The following is a 17984-nucleotide window of genomic DNA, read 5'->3' as shown; positions in this document are numbered from 1 at the left end:
TAATTGATTGGTCTTGTTAGAGTTGGTATGGCAACACCCATTTTTTCATGTTCTCTGTGTATATCTATCTATCTAACTTCCTACTGTATTTTCCATTGCATGCATACGATGAAGTGGGTTTTAGCCCCTGAAAGCTAAATTTGTTAGTCTCTAAGGTGCCACAAGTACTTCTCGTTCTTTTTGTGAAAAGTGTTCACCCACAGGTGACAGGATGTTTTTATCTTTTATCATTTTCCTGTGTGAGTTCATTTGAGAGAGTAGTGATTGTCTTGTCTCATCCACATCGTTTTTATTGGGACATTTGGTGCACTTCATGAGGTATATCACATATTGTGATAGGCATGTATAGGTTCCATGGATCTTGATTGGTATGCTGTGGGGGATGATGATCCTTGTAGCAGTGGTGATATGTCTGCAGGTTTCGCATCTGTTGTTCTGGTAGGGTCTGGTGTTGCTTTGAGTTCCTGTGTCCTGGTCTGTGGGGAGCTTGCTTCTGATGATCAGCTTGGAGAGGTTGGGGGGTTGTTTGAGGGCCAGAAGAGGATTCAGAAAAGATTTTTCAGGATGGGGCATCCATATGAAGGACAGCCATTCCCCAAACATTCATGTAACAAAAAAAAGCCAATTTCATAAAGGTTTGCAAATTATAAGAGGGCAAGAAGATGGTAGGTATAAAAACAGCAGTTTAGTATTTTGGGATTCAAACAAATGTCCCAGCCAGTTATTAAAAAGCACAATACCCATTCTCTCCCATAATAACTTCTCCATTACTGCACTTGAATAGTATACCTTAAATCAGTATTTATTAAATCAGCAAATTATAAGAGGGCAAGAAGATGGTAGGTATTTATTTGTTTTTCCTAAAGCTAATTAAATATTTTAGGAAAAAGTGTGAGAGCAGCCACCAGCAAGAGTTGGTAGCCACACTTTGAGGCCACCAAATAATTTGTCCTGAGAATTCTTGAAACTATCTGGTCCACCTTGTATTTAGCTGTGACACTTGAAGTACCTTTCCCAGACCTGCAGAAGATCTCTGTGTAACTCGAAAGCTTGTATCTTTCATCAACAGAAGTTGGTCAAATAAAATATATTACATCACCCACCTTGTCTTCTCTTATCCTGGTACCAACAATACTACAAACATCCAAAAAGGATGTCATTTTCAATTAAAAGGTGTAACAGGAATAAGGACAGGCAGAACCCTAGAGAAGCAAATCAGGTTAGTCTGGCATGATCTACCTTTGGTAATGTTGCATTAATCTCCTTTTCCATTTACCTCCAAGAATTTAATTATTCTTTCCATCATAATTTGTTCTAAAACTTTGCATAGTACAGAGGTCAGACTAACGGATCTGAAATAGCTTGGATCATTTTTTTCCTTCCTTAAATATAGCTACAATGTTAGCTATTCTCCAGTCATATGCTACTACCTCTGAATAGATAGACATATTAAAAATTCTTGCTACAGGACTAGTAATCTCATGTGCCTGTTCTTTAAATATTCTGGGATGGAAATTATCTGGCTCCCCTGATTTGAATGCATTAAGATCTTTACATTTCCCCCCATATCAGATGTGGTAATTTCCATATCTATACACTCATTTCCATCAGCGTCCTGCCTTCATGGTCATGTTTCATATTATCATCCTTATTGAAAACTGAGGCTAAGTAGTCATTTAGTTTTTGAGCAATACCTACGTTATTTTTACTCTCCCTCTCATCCACACTGCATAGCAGCATAACCTAATCATTCCTTATTCTCTTTTTATTTATAGAACTTATTATTTATTTTAATTTCCTTGGCAAGAGCTAATTCAGCTTGACTTGTAGCAATTCTCACATTTTCTCACCTCCAAGCTTTCTTTGCTGATCAAAACCTTTCCCAATTCCCCATAGCTCTCTGCTTATTCCTAATAACCTTTTTGAGATGGTTATTCATCCGATTGGGTCCGCACTGCAGCCTTTCCCTACAAGTGCTTGACATGCAAATTGCAGATAGTTTTTGTACACTTGATTTAAAGAAATTCCAAGCCTAAACTGCGTGACTCTTGCCTAACTCATTTTCACAAGAAACAACTTGGTGCCTAAGCCACCTGACTCAGGCTTTTTGCCGCCCCAAGAAAAAATTAAAAAAGGGCCGGAGTGCCGCAGCCGAAGCAAAAAAAAATGGAGTGCCGCCCCCAAAGGGCTGGAGAGCCACCCCTTGAAAAGTGCCGCCCCAAGCACATGCTTGGAACGCTGGTGCCTAGAGTCGGCCCTGCTGTAAACAGGTGGGAGGGGGAATGTTCCTGGCTGTGGATTGCAAAAAGAGAGAGATGCCTATCTCCACGAGAGGGGCAAGACTTAGGACACACCACTCTCATTGGCATCTTCCTGGCTAGCTCCCTGCCTACTATGCTGGCTTTTGTGAATTCCATTCTAAGGCACCTATCTCCTTCAATTCAAATAGATCTGAGGCACTTAACTTGGGATCTGTGGATCACACTGTTGTTCCAGTGCTTTCCTAGGCACGGAACGATACATCTACACTGCAAAAATAAAGCCACAGCAGCAACTCTCAAAGCCCAGGTTTACAGAATCGGGCGCATGGGGCTCGCACTATGGATCTCAGAACTTGAGCTACAAATATTTTTAGTGCCGTAGCATGAGTCCGAGTCTGTAGAGCCAGGCTCCGAGACTCACTGCTGAGGCTTTTTTGTTTTTGTTTTTCGCAGTATAGATTAACCCTCAAAGTCCCTTTGTGGATGTGAAGTATCAGAGGGGTAGCCGTGTTAGTCTGAATCTGTAAAAAGCAACAGAGGGTCATGTGGCACCTTTGAGACTAACAGAAGTATTGGGAGCATAAGCTTTCATGGGTAAGAAGTCTTGCATCTGAAGAAGTGAGGTTCTTACCCACGAAAGCTTATGCTCCCAATACTTCTGTTAGTCTCAAAGGTGCCATAGGACCCTCTGTTGCTTTTTGTGGATGTGGGCCTCTTTCTTTACCCACACATATCTCCACAAATGTAAAGGGCAAAATCCTAGAGTTTGCAAAAAGTAAATATTACATGGGGAAAAAACACTCACCAAACCATGCAATGATATGGCTGAGATCTTAATTACATCCAACAAAGCTTGGGAATGTAGTGTTATGCAACTATGGTTTGATCCTCTTCCATATATTTAATATATTCTGTGACTATGTAACTTTTCTCCTTTAAGACAAAGTATAGGTGCAGTATAGTGGAGGTGCTATCACAAGATAATCTGCAACATGTTGGTGATTCAGTGGGTGTTAGTCTTTCTTCTGAGTCAATAGTGAACCACTGCCTTAGCATAATATTAGGCAAAGCCTTGTATACTCTGCCATAAGTTGTATCTAACTTCTACAACAAGGTCTCAGGAGTCGGTTGCACTGTTGAGCAAATGACTAAAAATTTAATGGCAGCTTCTTTTAAAATTAAAAATAGAGGCGTTTAATGATTAAGAACTGAAAATAAATAATACCCTTGGCACAGTCCCTGTGTTATTGATACTACATTCAATTTATTTTGATACCCCCCACATTTTCAGTTTTCTATTTCCTGCAGAGTTTTGTGTGGATAATTCATAACTGCATCAAAGATGATGTCAAGGGAAAAGTTTGGCAGCTGAAAAGGTGTGAGAAGCAGTTAAGCAGTTAGCAGAATGATTCTGCTAAAATCATCATCAGTGAGATAGTTATTAATGTTGAAAGTTTAATAGTCATCTTTAGTTTCACAGTTAACACCCCTGGCCCACACCTCTGGGAGCTATTGTTTCAGGCTAGCGATAGACTGTGGTACGCAACAATGTATAGGTTTATGCTCAGCTCGAGTTTTGGAGTTTCTTTTGTAACCATGAGGGCTAGAAATATTTTTAAATAAAAACGTAGACCCTGAAGCACAATTCTACATCAAGGGAATGGCAATGGGTAGATGCTTCAGCAAATTCTCAGCCATAGGAAACACAGGCTCTGGACTTTGGAGGTGATATCTTTTGAATGTAATGTCCAATTCTGTCCCTGAGTACTTGTGGTCATTAGACATTCTGTGACACATTTCAAAGGGATAAGGATATTAGCTGGTGTGTCCAGAAAGAGTTTTCTCTACTTTTCTTAGTTTACACACCCAGTTGTTTATTTGTGAAATATCTATGGGTGGAGGTGCAATGAATGTGTGACAAACTACACCTCTTCCACGAGCTGATATAACACGAATTCGGATATAATGTGGATCGGCGGATCAAAGCAAGTTCGATATAATGCGGTTTCACCTATAATGCGGTAAGATTTTTTGGCTCCCGAGGACAGCGTTATATCAGGGTAAAGGTGTAGTACCAGTAAGCGACGGATGCTATTTCTTGGTCCCAGTCTTATGAGACTGATCCCATGAATCCTTCTTGCCTTTAAAAAAAAAAAAAAAAATCCAATTATTTGCCATTTGTACTGACTTTTCAGGGTGGATTGATTTAAATCAGCAATTGAAATCATGATTTAAATCACCAAGTGGAAAACCTCAATTTAAATAATCAATTTTAGTTAACTTTTGCATCTGTACTTGTTATTTTCTAAAGAAATGTGCATTCTCATTGGTTGATATGACCATTAAACTATGTTGATTTTATAACTAAATAGAGCCTACACCAGGGGTGGGCAAACTTTTTGGGCCAAGGGCCACATCGGGGTTGTGAAACTGTATGGAGGGCCTGGTAGGGAAGGTTGTGCCTCCCCAAACAGCCTGGCCCCCGCCCCCTATCCACCCCCCTCAGAACCCAAGACCTATCCAACCCTCCCTGCTCCTTGTCCCCTGACTGTCCCCCCCCTGGAGCACCCTGCCCTAATCCCCCCCGTCCCCTGACTGCTCCAACCCCTATCCACACCCCCGCCCCCCAACAGGCCCCCTCAGGAGCGGCGGGCCAGAGGCTGCGGGGGACGGGGCACAGTGCGGGAAGGACCGGGGGCTAGCCTCCCCGGCCGGGAGCTCAAGAGCTGGCCAGGAAAAGTCCTATGGGCCAGATGTGGCCCACGGTCCATAGTTTGCCCACATCTGGCCTACATTGTAGATTTTGCTATGTAAGAGGGTACACTATAACTACATTTATTTAAGTAATTATATAGATTAATATTTTTCAGATTATTTGTACATTTTTAGTATGTTAGAAAATAGTGAATGATGTATTGCTTATTTACTAGATAATTAACTTTTTGCTCATGATTTGTGTGCCATATTAGGATGGTAACTGGAATTAAAACAAACACACAAAACAGCATATAAAATGTATTTTTATTAAACAAACAAACTTTAAATATTTTGGATACATAAACGTCTCATCAAAACATTTCACATTTATAATTAAATTATAATAAGTTTAGGCCTAACATATTTTGCATTAAATTCAGATTTCCTTTTAAACAGATTTATTTTTTAAAAAGTTATAATTTAAATAAATTGAATTTTTTTATTTGATTTTAAGTAAAAAAAAAAAAGATTTAAAAAAATTCACTGATTTTTATCCACCCCGTTTTTCTGCTAACCTATTAATCTATGCATTGAAAGGAACTGATATAGTGTGATACATAATTACAAAATGGCCAAAATGAGCCACTCATGAATTATGACTTTCATTAGCTTACCTGGAATATTCTGGTGAGCAAACTGCCATTTACAATGTGCTCTTACATTGTTACTCATTGCATTGTGCAACATATCTATTTAAGAAAGAATGAGTAATCCACTAGTAAATAGTAATTACTCCAGTTTAATTCAATAGATCTGGGTCAAACTTGGACCACAGGTGATCTCAAATCTTATGTGGTTCCTATTACTTCCTTTTTCTTGTAGTTTTGGTACCATGTCAATATCCAGGCTTGGCCAGAATGTCTGATCCCATGGTGTGTGGCACTGTGACATAATGCCCTTAATGTACGATTCCATTATCTGCAGCAATTTTGTCTCTACAGGCAATATGTTTATATGCTGTTTTCCATGGGTCATCCATCCATCTGGGACAGGTGCTAAGGACCAATGTTGGGCCTGGGAAAAACGTGAACTGGGGGCTCCTGCTTCAGTCCTGCGGCAACCCCTTCGCACCACCGTTAGTCTTATCCCTAAAGCCCCTGCCTGGGGAGACCCCCGGGAGCTGGGCGAATCTCCGCTTTTACTCCGAGCCCACGGCAGTTCGAGCCCGCCGGGGGGCAGAGAACAGTTCTCGCCGCGTCCCCCCAGCGCCCTGGCCGGCTCCGAAGGCAGGCGGGAAAAGACGGGGAGCTTCATTAACCCCCCCAGCTCCCCGGGATTTCCACACCCTGGGTGTTGGAGGCCAGAGGAGGGACATGAACTCTTGGCATTGGTCAGACCGAAGGCTGCGCTACGGCCTCTACCTCGGGGTCCCACCTTGTCCTGGGGGGACCCGGCTCCCCTCCCCTCGGATCCCGGCCCAGCCCCCCAGCGGAGGCGGCCCGGGGGAGGGGAGAGAGGCGCCTGTCCCGCCTCAGCCTCCCCCGGGGCCGAGGCTCCTCTCCCCGCACCGCCAGTAGGTGGCCGGGGCAGGTCACATGACCCCCCCCAGTTGCTACCACAGAAGCAGAAGCGGGGAGCCTCGGAGAGTCTCAGCCACCGACCGGCCTGGCAGCGGCCCCGGCCCCGGCCCCCTTGGCGCCGCCGCCGCCTGCAGCGTAGGGCACCGGCCGGGAGGCTCCCGGGGCTGCAGCTCCCCGCGCCCAGGTGAGGCAGGAGGCAGGAGGCGGGCGAGTGAGCCGCAGCCCATCGCCGCCGAGGCTGGGGGCGAGGGGGCTGGCGGAGGGCGCGCTCCCCGCGGCCCTTGGCTCAGCGCCCCCCGGGGGTTGGCCCAGCGCCCGGGCGGCACCTGTGCCCCGGCCCGGGGCTCTCGCCGGCGCTGGGCTCTGCAGCGGCCGGGGCTGGGGCCGGGGCCGGGGCCGGTCTGCAAAAAGAAGGAAGGAAACGCTGCAGCGCTGGGAGCTTTGACAGCTGCAGGCGCGGCCCGAGCGAGGCGGGGCTGGTGCAGCCGGAGCTCCCGGCGCGCGGGGTCAGGGGGGCCAGCGGACAAGCCGGGGAGCGGGGCAGAGGTCTAGGTGTTTGCTCTTGGCCTTGCAGGGGCCACTTGTATAGAAAGGTCCTTTGGGGCTGCTTCTCCCTTCCCCTCTGGCCGGCCTGAAGCTGTAACCTCTGCTGAGAGCCCTGCCCAGTTGTGCTAGGTGCTGTACAAACCCAGCTAGAGGCGGTCCCTGCCCAAGGAGCGCTTGCGATCTAAATAGCTAAGACAAAGCAGGGTGAAGGGGGGGTATTACTAACTCCTTTTACAAAGGGGGATTTAGGGCAAACACATAGTGAGTGACCTGCCTGAGGTTCAAAGATCTCCAGATGCTGCTGCCACCCCATCCTTCCTGTCCCACCTAGGATGCCTGGAAAGCACCTGACATATCATGGGCGCAACTACAAGAAATAATGATCATAATAAATGCTGCAACATTGCAGTAACCTACACCTGTGATCATTTGCATTTAGTGCAGTTCTTTCTCTTCTCCTGCTTCTCAGCAAAGATCTGTTAGCAGGTAGGTGTGGAGAGCTCTTAGTATACAAAGGAGTTGTCTTAACAAATTATGAAGCACTATAACAACGTATAACTCAATACCATTGTTTAAAAAAATAAAGGTAGTATATCTTATGTTTGCATTATTTTATTGTTTTTAGTTATTTGCAATGTTTTTCTAGCCTTTAGTGCACATTAGTGAGGTTATACAGTACATTCAGCGTTCCCAGTCCTGCAATGTGACGTGTGCAAGACCCCCCCCCCATCAACTCAATTGTCTGCCCATATCACACTGTGGGAGTAGGAAGGGATAATCTAGTGGATTGCGGACTAGACTTGTGTTTAGAACTGTTACTGTGTTCAGTTCCCAAGTCAGTCACAGACTTTTTTTGCACTGGTCATTTATTTTCCCCTCTGCTCCAGTTCGCTGTCTGTAAAAGAGGGATAACACTTCTGTTCCTCACAGCGATATTGTGAGGCTAAAGTCCACTGACTGTGGCATGCTCAGATCCCGTGATAATAAATAACTACTTTGATGAATAGATTAAAAAAAATTCTGATAGGTCAAATAGTACCTCTATACTGGTCAGTGCATGATTGTTACAAACATCATATATTGTGCTTTGCCCAGTCTAATCTCATGTGCTTTCATCACTTCCTTTAGGGATAGTCTAATAAATATAATAGTTGAGAAACTCATTGTGATGTTACTTTAAATGAACTTTACTTAATTTAAAATACTTTAAAGTTACTTTAAAGTAAACGGGTAGGTTGCTTTGAAAGGTGAATGGTATAGAGTAAAAGTAGTGGAAAGTTTTATACTGTAGGGAGCAATCCTTCATTGGTCAAGTTAAGGTTTTTTAGTCCATCCAACAGATCTTTCTCCATGTCTGTTCAATGAAGTAGATATTTAGGATGATTTCAGAGTACAGTACAAACCTGACCACTGATATGTATCTTGAAATTTAGAATTAATGATAAAATAACCAATGAAGATGCTTACATCTTAAAGGGGGAAAAGATAATCTTTTATAATTCTCAGAAAATTTAGGAGCAGAAATTTATTAAAACCAATGTACCATATACATTGAGAAGTGTACAAAAGGCCATCCTTATTAAGCAACTTCCTGTGTTAAGAGACTGCCCCAAAGCATTCCTCGAATGAAATAAATTTGTCAGGTTTCGCTTTACAGCTACTGTTTGTCCCTATAAAAGACACATCTGATCTGTTTTGTTAGATTATCAAGAAAATGAGATTAATTTAGTAGTCAGGCGCTTGACTGTGTATAATTCAGTGGAGCATTTAAAAAAATGAACTTCTAAAAATTATTCTCTAAAGACTCAGTGCTACAGATCTGAATTATGGTCTGATTGATGTTAATGCAATTCTTAATTTTGGGTGGTGTGATGGGGGAGGAAGGAAGGAGAGAGCAAGAACAGTATTGTATGTTTAAAAGTCAGAGAGAGGATTTCCTTTGATTTTTTTCCCCTTCATGCATTGCCATTATCTCTTTTTATTGGAAAGCATTGTAACTGAAGGGATTATGGATAGATCACTAGATATGAATCCACTATAATTTCATGAATTAATTATGTGATTAGTTCTATAGAGTCAAAAGGATCGATTGCACTTTCGGCTAAATCCTACCAACACAGTGATCCTGATAGGTAATTTGTCATCGTTCCCTGGGGATTGGTATATATAACTCCCATTAGAGTTAATAGAAGAATTTAATATGAGTAAATGGGTACAGAACACTACAAACCTCTGTAGTGCTTTGCAAAACATGGGCTAAAACGCATGGTCCCTGCTCCAGAGAGCTTAGAATCTAATGTAAAATGGGATAACAGGGCAGATCATTATCTTCTTCATCAGTGTGCAGTAGGAAGGATTAAGTGAAGTATTATTTAAGAAGGGTGACTGTAGCAGAGAACTTTGAGAAGGCTGGGAGAGTGGACATTGTGAAAGGAGTGGATGATGAGATGGTGAAAAGAAAGTAAGTGTTGGTAAGAGAGAGAGGAGGGGGGAGATCTGAAGAAAAGGGTATTTAGTAAGGATCAGGTCAGGAGACAGTGATGGAGGGGAAGTTAGGTTAAAGAAGGAGGTTACAGAAGGGAAGCGAGAAGTAGCAGAGTCAGATTGGTTATCCAAATGGAAACTGAAACTGCTCACGGTGAAGGGTAGTGGATTGAGGAGAGAGGAAGAGAACCAGAGGAGATTCTGGAGCTGGTGGTTGGAGCTGCTCTGAGGGGCTTTAAGCCCTTCCTACTTCTGGCCCTGGTTGAGAGGGATGTCAAGAAAGCTGTGGTGACAGCCACTGCTTCTTGTGCGAAAATTAAACCACTTCCTCCTTTGCTCATGGATGAAAGAGTAGCCTCCACAGTGTCCATTGTGTGCAGGATTCTGCACCAGGGTGAGGTGTACCCGCGACTGTAATTCGTTAATGGCTGCAATGATGTGCAGGAGACTGAGGCATGGAAGCCTCTTGATATTCATGAGTTGCAGCATGTGCATTGGGCCTCTTGTGTCTCTCAGCAGTGCTTAATTTGTGTCACCTCTAGGCTTGGCAGTTCATAGCCCTGGCACCTCTCGGCTTTCTGCATTGGTTATGATGTAAAAAAATTGCTTGAGCCCTGGCATCGAATTGCTTGAGCCCCTGCACCTCTTTCATTACAAATTAAGCACTGTGTCTCAGCGGTCTCCTCGCTTGATGGCTGTCATGTACAGAAACGTGCCATTTGTCGCATAAATAAGAGATGAGGTGACCACGTGGAGATGTAAGTACTGTATGGTCGTAAAACTTTAAAGATGCAAAGACTGACATTAAATACAATATTGTAATTTGTCTTTTTCCCTGAGGTCTTTCTTGTCCTCTTCTGAGTCATGGGGTCAGATCTTCAGCTGGTGTAAATTGTCATCACTCTACTAACTTCAATGGAGCCTTGACAGTTTACACCAGGGGTCAGCAACGTTTGGTACGCGGCTCGCCAGAGTAAGCACCCTGGCGGGCCGGGCCAGGCCAGTTTATTTACCTGCTGACGCGGGAGGTTCGGCCGATCGCGGCCCCCAGTCGCCGCGGTTTACCGTCCCGGGCCAATGGGGGTGGCGGGAAGCTGCGGCCAGCACATCCCTCGGCCCGCGCTGCTTCCCGCTGCCCCCATTGGCCTGGGACGGCAAACCGCGGCCAGTGGGGGCCGCGATCGGCCGAACCTGCCGCGTCAGCAGGTAAATAAACTGGCCCGGCCTGCTAGGGTGCTTACCCTGGCGAGCCACTTGCCAAACATGGCCGACCCCTGGTTTACATCAACTGAGGATCTGACCCAGGATGTAACCTTTTCTTGCATTATCCCAAGTTTCAGTCACCATCCTTCCTGCAGCTCTCTCAGCTCCTCTTGGTGTAGTGGCAGAGAGACAGCAACACTAATTTGGGTTCCCTGCCAACTTTCTACCCAGACATCAAAGGCCCCCTCAAGTGTCAATTTAATACTTTCTTTATAGGACAGAGCAAGAGTAAGAATTAGTTATTTTTCCCTTTTCACCCCAATTAGAAATAATTCAGGCTTTCCCCCAAACAATTTATAAGCAGCATTTGCACCCTGGGAGAAGGCCAGACTCAGAGTTAGGGATAAATTATTTAAGAATGGTAAGATTTTAGGCATACTTTAAAACTGTTGCAGAGGCTTATTCTCCTTTATTGATATCTAAGCCACTATGTTCTTAATACTCAGGATGTAAAGGGTTTCTAGATATTTCTGACAGGAAGGGAAATCATAATAATACCCTTTGAGCCTGAAAGCCAGGATATGTCTACACTGCAATTAAAAACCCGTGGTTGGCCTGTGTCAGCTCACTCGGGCTCGCGGGGCTCAGTCTGTGGGACTGTTTAATTGTAGATTAATTGTAGGCAGGTGGGAGGATCTCAGGCTGCAGCCCAAGCTGGAATATCTAAACCACAATTAAACAGCACGTCAGCCCAAGCCCGGTGAGTCTAAGTTGGCTGGCACGGGCCAGCCGCGGGTGTCTAATTGCAGTGTCGACATGCCCTAAAAGTTTTTAGTTTGCACATAGAACACTTGAAAAAAGCTGATATAGAAGATAAATATGGTGGTATTCTAAAATGGGAAGACTTCTTATAGGGAGAGAAAGTGAGTAGTGGTTTCAGATTTGGAATAGAGCTGCTACCTTCTCTATATGTGTCTCTATTAAAGAGAATTGCTAAGAGTGAAGAGTCAGTGGTCTCTCACTCCTTGTAAAACAATAATAATTAAAAAAATGAAAAAAAGTTCTGATAGTTGTTGGAGAGCTAGGTCATGGGGTGGAAGGTAAATCATTTAACATCTGCTGAGACTACCCAAAGGAGGCCAAATTCTGGACATTTGCCTGTGATTTAATCTTTGAATTCACCAGATCCAGACTACATTGGCCTCTCTAGTGATACTTTTGCCCTGCAAACGAGAATTATTCGCTGAAGGATTCAAAGCTTATTTTTCACCTTTTGGTGTCACTGAGGTGCACCTTAGTAAAAGAAAGACCCTGTAGACACTATTATGTGGTGTAAAAGGACCCAGGGCACACTTTGTATGGAAAAGTTTACTGACAACACAGAAATGGGTTCCAGTGGTTACAATACAACCGGGGTCGGCAACCTTTGGCACGCGGCCGGGCCGGTTTGTTTACCTGCCACGTCCGCAGGTTTGGCCAATCGCGGCTCCCACTGGCCGAGGTTCGCCATCCCAGGCCAAAGGGGATGGCGGGAAGCGGTGACCAGCACATCCCTCGGCCCATGCCACTTCATGCTGCCCCCATTGGCCTGGAGTGGCGATCTGTGGCCAGTGGGAGCCACGATCGGCCGAACCTGCGGACGCGGCAGGTAAACAAACTGGCCCGGCCTGCCAGGGTGCTTACCCTGGCAAGCCGCGTGCCAAAGGTTGCCGACCCCTGCAATACAATTTGGATCAATATTTTAGGCCAAGTCTACACTAGAAAAATGTTGCCAGTCTAGGTATACTGGTATAGCTATACTGGCAAATGCTTCTGTTGTTGACACAGTTTATACTGTTAAAAAAGTTCTTTTGCTGGTATAGTTTATGCTGGTTTGGTAAGGAAAATAAGGTATACTGACAAGTATTTCTGTGCCAGTGTAAATTGCATTTTACTAGGGCTTTTGCTGGAAATGTTGCAAACAAATCACCCTTCTAACTGACATTCCTATACCAGCAAAAGTTTCTAATATAGACCTAGACTTAGAATTTGAACAAAATAATCCCTCACACTTATTCGGTTTCTTGATTATTTTTAGCTGCTTTCTTTGTTATAAGATAGGCACAGTCTTCTCTCATGTACACATGAATCTCCTTTTAGTTTCAGATGCTTTCTCCTCTTTGTCACAGCTATGCTTACAGTGAGCGTATCTCTTACGTCTCCTCTTACACTGTTTTCTCTCCCATGTCTTCTCTGTTGTTTCTGGAGAGAATCAAATCATCCACTGTATAAAATATAATTTTGAGCCTTCTGCATAATGCTGCAGATAATATTTGAAAGAGACAGACCACATTTATAACTGTGTGTGCATGCAAATCAAAGGTAAGGTGCATTTGCGCTACCTTTGCATGCTTTCAATCCCAGTTTTCCTGCATGCACCAAAGGGATAGGGAGAGCATTTGTTCACATACTGTTATAAATTTGGGCCAGAATGACTTTAGCTCGCCTTATGCTACCGTGGAACTTCAGATAGTCATTATCGTTGCATTGTTGATGAAACAGTGGAATTTTTGTTTTGTTGTTTAGAATCTGAGATCATATTTCATTGAATGCTAAGGCTGCTCCACCCAGCTGATTGTTCTAAGTCCCGCTGCACTGGATCACTGATCCCTCCCCCCAGCAAAACACATTTCTCCTTGAAAACCTCACAGCCTAGGTCGGATTGTTGTCAAGGTTAACCGGATAGCTGAGACTGTATGCCTGCACCTGAAGTGCAGTGATTCATTTTGATCTTTTTTCAACACTGATCCTTTATTTTATTTTTTATTTTTTGGTAAATTGAAGGAAATAAAACAAAGTAAAGTTATTTAAATATTAAATTTTGCTCTCTTCTCTCCTCCCCTTTTTCAGCACATCAGGAACGTATCAGTTTGATGAAATTTGATTTTAAAAAATGTCCAGAAAGAGCACAGACTATGGAGTGCTGCCGGAGTATGAGAAGAGCCAGATTAAAAGGACTCTGGAGCTGGGAACAGTTATGACAGTGTTCAGTCTCAAGAAGTTTACTCCAGAAAGGAGGACCATCCAAGTCATAATGGAAACCAGGCAGGTGGCCTGGAGCAAGACAGCTGACAAGATTGAAGGTTTCTGTGAGTATTGGCATGGCATGCCAGAACTTGGACTTTATTACTGATAAATGTAATTGACAAAAGGTCATTTAGATCAGCATTTGACAGTTTGCTTCATTTCACCCAAGAGCATAATTAAACTTTAAAAATTGCATTCTGTGAGCCCTGTTGGTTTACTGTAATGTAAACCAAGTTTCTCCTACTAGTTAGCTTTCAGCAGGGCTAGCTGCCTAACTTGTTGCTACTCTCAGGCTTTTCTTCCTAGAGGCCTTTTGTCAAAGGCTAAAAATTCAGATCCTGATCTTGCAACCTTACTTATACATGAGTAAGGGTTAACTTGCATAATTAAAAGTAGTAGGATCAGGCTGTAAGTACTTACTAAAAAAACACACATAACCCAATTTAAAACATACTGGGAAGAAACTTAACACAAGGACTTGGGCTTTGAGCCTTTTTTTCTTTCTTTTTTTTTTTTCCTTTTCAGTGTGTTCAGTTTGGATGAACTGGGGAGGTTGGGTTGGGAAAGCCAATTTGCAAACTTTGCTGTTGTTTTTCTTTACCTATAACTCATTAATGTTTTTAAAAATAAATGTTTGCAGATTATTAGTTTATACTAAGAGTCAGCATCTTAGGTTATTTTCAATTCTGAGCCATTTCATTACAAGAGGGGAAAAACATTCTGAGTAACTGGGATCATCCAGTAATTGCAATCTCATTGTAGGGCACAGAGGTCTGAAATGCAACTCTACCTTAAATTTTACTAGATGTGCAGAGGTGTGTTTCCTTTGTACAAAAGCTTTGTTGTGATAGGCTCTGTGTTTTAAAAAAATAAAAATATTTTCTGTATACATGGATCTCTTAGTCTTCAAAATCAAATCAACTCACAATTAATTAAAAAAATAAAACCAGGCAACAAAAGTAACTCAAAAAATGAATCTATCCAACAAAAACTACATTAGGATCTGAAAGAAAAGGACAAAAGAGTCATAGAAATATAGGACTGGAAGGGGCCTTGAGAAGTCATGAAGTCCAACCCTTGTGCTGAGGCAGGACTAAATATACCTAGACTATCCCTGACAGGTGTTTGTGTAACCTATTCTTATCAAGCTCCTTTGGAAACCTATTCCAGAACTTAACTATCCTTATAATTAGAAAGCGTTTTCCTAATATCTAACCTACATCTCTCGTGCTGCAGATTAAGCCCATTACTTCTCGTCCTACCTTCAGTGGACATGGAGAATAATTGATCCAATTTATAACAGCCTTTAACATATTTGAAGACTGTTATCAGGTGCCCTCTCAAGTCTTCTTTTCTCAAGATTAAACATGCCCAGCTTTTTAAATCTTTCTAAACCTTCTGTCATTTTTGTTGCTTGTCTCTGGACTCTCCAATTTGTTTACATTTTTCCTAAAGTGTGGTGTTCAGAATTGGACACAGTACTCCAGCGGAGGCCTCATCAGTACTAAGTACAGCAGGACAGTTACCTTCCTAGTCTTATGTAGGACACTCCTGCTAATACACCTCCCTCTCTCTCTCTAAGTGGTCTTGGTGCCACTAGATGGGACAGAACATCACACCCAAGAGGTGTGTAGGTTACATACTTCCCCTAGCTGAGGAAGCGTGTCCTGAGCTTCAGAGACTTCCCAGTTGAAATCCCTGATGAGCCCCCACTTGTAATGCTGACAGACCCTGGTCATCGGCAGATGGGATCAAACCGGGGACCTCTGGACATTAGTGCATGAGCCTCTACCACGTGAGCTAAAAGCCAACTGCCTGTTAGCTAAGATTGTAGAATCATTTAACACTCTCTCTTTAACTGGTCTCGGTGCCACTAGATGGGACAGAACACCACACCCAGAAGGTGTGTGGGTTACACAACCACATCACATTGTTGACTTTTATTCAATTTATGATCCTCTATAACCTCCAGATCCTTTTCAGCAGTACTACCAGCTAGCCAGTTATTCCCATTTTGTAGCTGTACATTTGATTTTTCTTTCCGAAGTAAAATACTTTGTACTTGTCTTTATTGAATTTCATCTTACTGATTTGAGACCAATTCTCTAATTTGTCAAGGTTGTTTTGAATTCTAATTCTGTCCTCCAAAGTAATAGCAACCCCTCCCAGCTTGGTATCATCCATGGATTTTATAAGCATGCTCTCTACTCTGTTATCCAAGTCATTAATGAAAATGTTGACAAGTACCAAACCCAAGACTGATCCCTGTGGGACTCACTAAATACATCCTCCTAGTTTGACAGCAAACTATTGATAATTACTCTTTGAGTACGGTCTTTCAACCAGTTATGCACCCATTTAATAGTAATTTCATCTAGAACATATTTCCCTAGTTTGTTTATGAGAATGTCATGTGGTATTGTGTCAAAAGCCTTATTAAAATCAAACTATATCATGTCTACTGCTTCCTCTCATCCACTAGGCCAGTAACCCTATCAAAGATGGAAATTGTGTTGTTTTGGCACAGTTTATTCTTGACAATGCCATGCTGGCTACTCCTTGTAAACCTATTGTCCTTTAGGTGGTTACAAATTGATTTGTTTAATAATTTGTTCCAGTATCTTTCCAGGTATCTAAGTTAGCCTGCCTGGTTTATAATGCCACGGGTCCTCCTTCTTTCTCTTTTTAAAGATATGTACTGTTTGCCCTTCTCCAGTCCTCTTGGACTTTACCCGTCTTCCATGAGTTCTGGGAGATAATTGCTAATGGTTCTAAGATTGCATCAGCTGCTTTAACTATCCTAGGATTAATATCATAAGCCCCTGCTGACATGAATACATTTAACTTATCTAAATAGACTTTAACCTGTTCTTTCCCTATTTTAGTTTGCATTCCTTACTCTTTGTCAGTATTAATTATATTGAGTATCTGGTCACCATTAACCATTTTAGTGCAGCCTGAAGCAAAATAGGCATTGAACTCCAGCCTTCTTGATGTCATAATTTTTTAGCTCTCTTTTGCCACTAAGTAGAGGACCAATACTTTCCTTCATATTGCTGTTGCTCCTAATGTAGAAAGTAAATTCGAAGTACTGTAGTAGCTAGGCATTATGGACAACTGCTAATTACTTTCTCGTTATGCCCAGGAAGTCCCTTATGCCCGGATTCTGCAATGGAATCTATCTGGTTAGTCCAGTTGACTTCAATGGGGCTCTAAACTGGTGAATCTAAATTTGCAGAATTAGGGACATAATCTGGAATTTACGGGTTTGGGTAATTTTTCCCTGGTCCTCTCCCTTAGTCCCATGGTGTGTGTGTGTATGTGTGTGTATATATATATATATATATATATATATATATATATATATATATATATATTATCATAGGAGATCTCTGATTGCAGAATATCAGGTGCAAATATTTTGTCGAAGTGGTGCAAGTTTCTGTAAAAGTGAAAACCACAATTTGTGGCCTAAAAGGTATTGAGTTAGCCATTGTTTCTATATAGCATAAATTCTGGTTTAATATCTGAGGCTGATCCCATACTTCAAGGACCATTTTTTTTATCACTATACCTTTTTTGTCTGTCTATTTTCATTATAATATTGTAATATGTAAGAAAACAAATTAAAATAGTTAAAAGGACTGTAGTAGTGTGAGAGAGAGACAGGAATTAGACAATAATCTTACCAGTATACATGTACTGACAACATTTTACATTCTTTTTGTAAAGTTGCATTTAAAATGAAAATGATATATAAATGTGTCAGTCCTGTTCAAGACATTAAAATAATGAATTCTGGTCCACGTTTCCAGAAATAAGTACGGTATGTTGATATTTTAAAATGTATATGTATTTAATTTGTTTGTTTTCATTTTCTTCCTGTCCCTGTATACAGAAGAATTTCTCCTTTCCTCTCTGTGGTAGTGGCAAGCTTGCTTTTACATGTCCTGTCCTTATTCTTTCAATAAAGAAATTGAAGATGAAAGGGATGCTGTTAAGTATTTTAGGTCCAGAATGTGAGGTTTAATTATATATAATTGAAATATAAAATTGAAAAAATATTTTCCCTGCAAAGTTGGACTCTTTAACACTAACAGTATTCTGATAACGGTAAAGAGTCAGAAAGTGAGAATGACTATAAACA

At 42.3% G+C, this 17984-nt stretch overlaps 1 protein-coding gene across 2 annotated transcripts in view; it reads left to right on the top strand.

The window, feature by feature from the left end:
• Nucleotides 1-6496: 6496 nt before the first annotated feature.
• Nucleotides 6497-17984, top strand: part of PLCG2 (phospholipase C gamma 2) — a 91978-nt gene continuing 80490 nt past the window's right edge. Inside the window, exons 1-3 of one of the 2 annotated variants that reach the window (XM_034788822.1) lie at nucleotides 6497-6722; nucleotides 7416-7570; nucleotides 13661-13899. In XM_034788822.1, coding sequence (XP_034644713.1) covers nucleotides 13704-13899 — 196 coding nt within the window. In that variant the 5' untranslated portion in view covers nucleotides 6497-6722; nucleotides 7416-7570; nucleotides 13661-13703. The remainder of the gene's footprint in view (nucleotides 6723-7415; nucleotides 7571-13660; nucleotides 13900-17984) is intronic. The other variant, XM_034788821.1, reaches the window with a different exon arrangement.

This window comes from Trachemys scripta, chromosome 13 (genome assembly GCF_013100865.1).
Source record: "Trachemys scripta elegans isolate TJP31775 chromosome 13, CAS_Tse_1.0, whole genome shotgun sequence".
NCBI lineage: Eukaryota > Metazoa > Chordata > Testudines > Emydidae > Trachemys > Trachemys scripta.
Note: the sequence above shows the minus strand (reverse complement) of the source record. Positions and strands in the feature narration are given on the sequence as shown.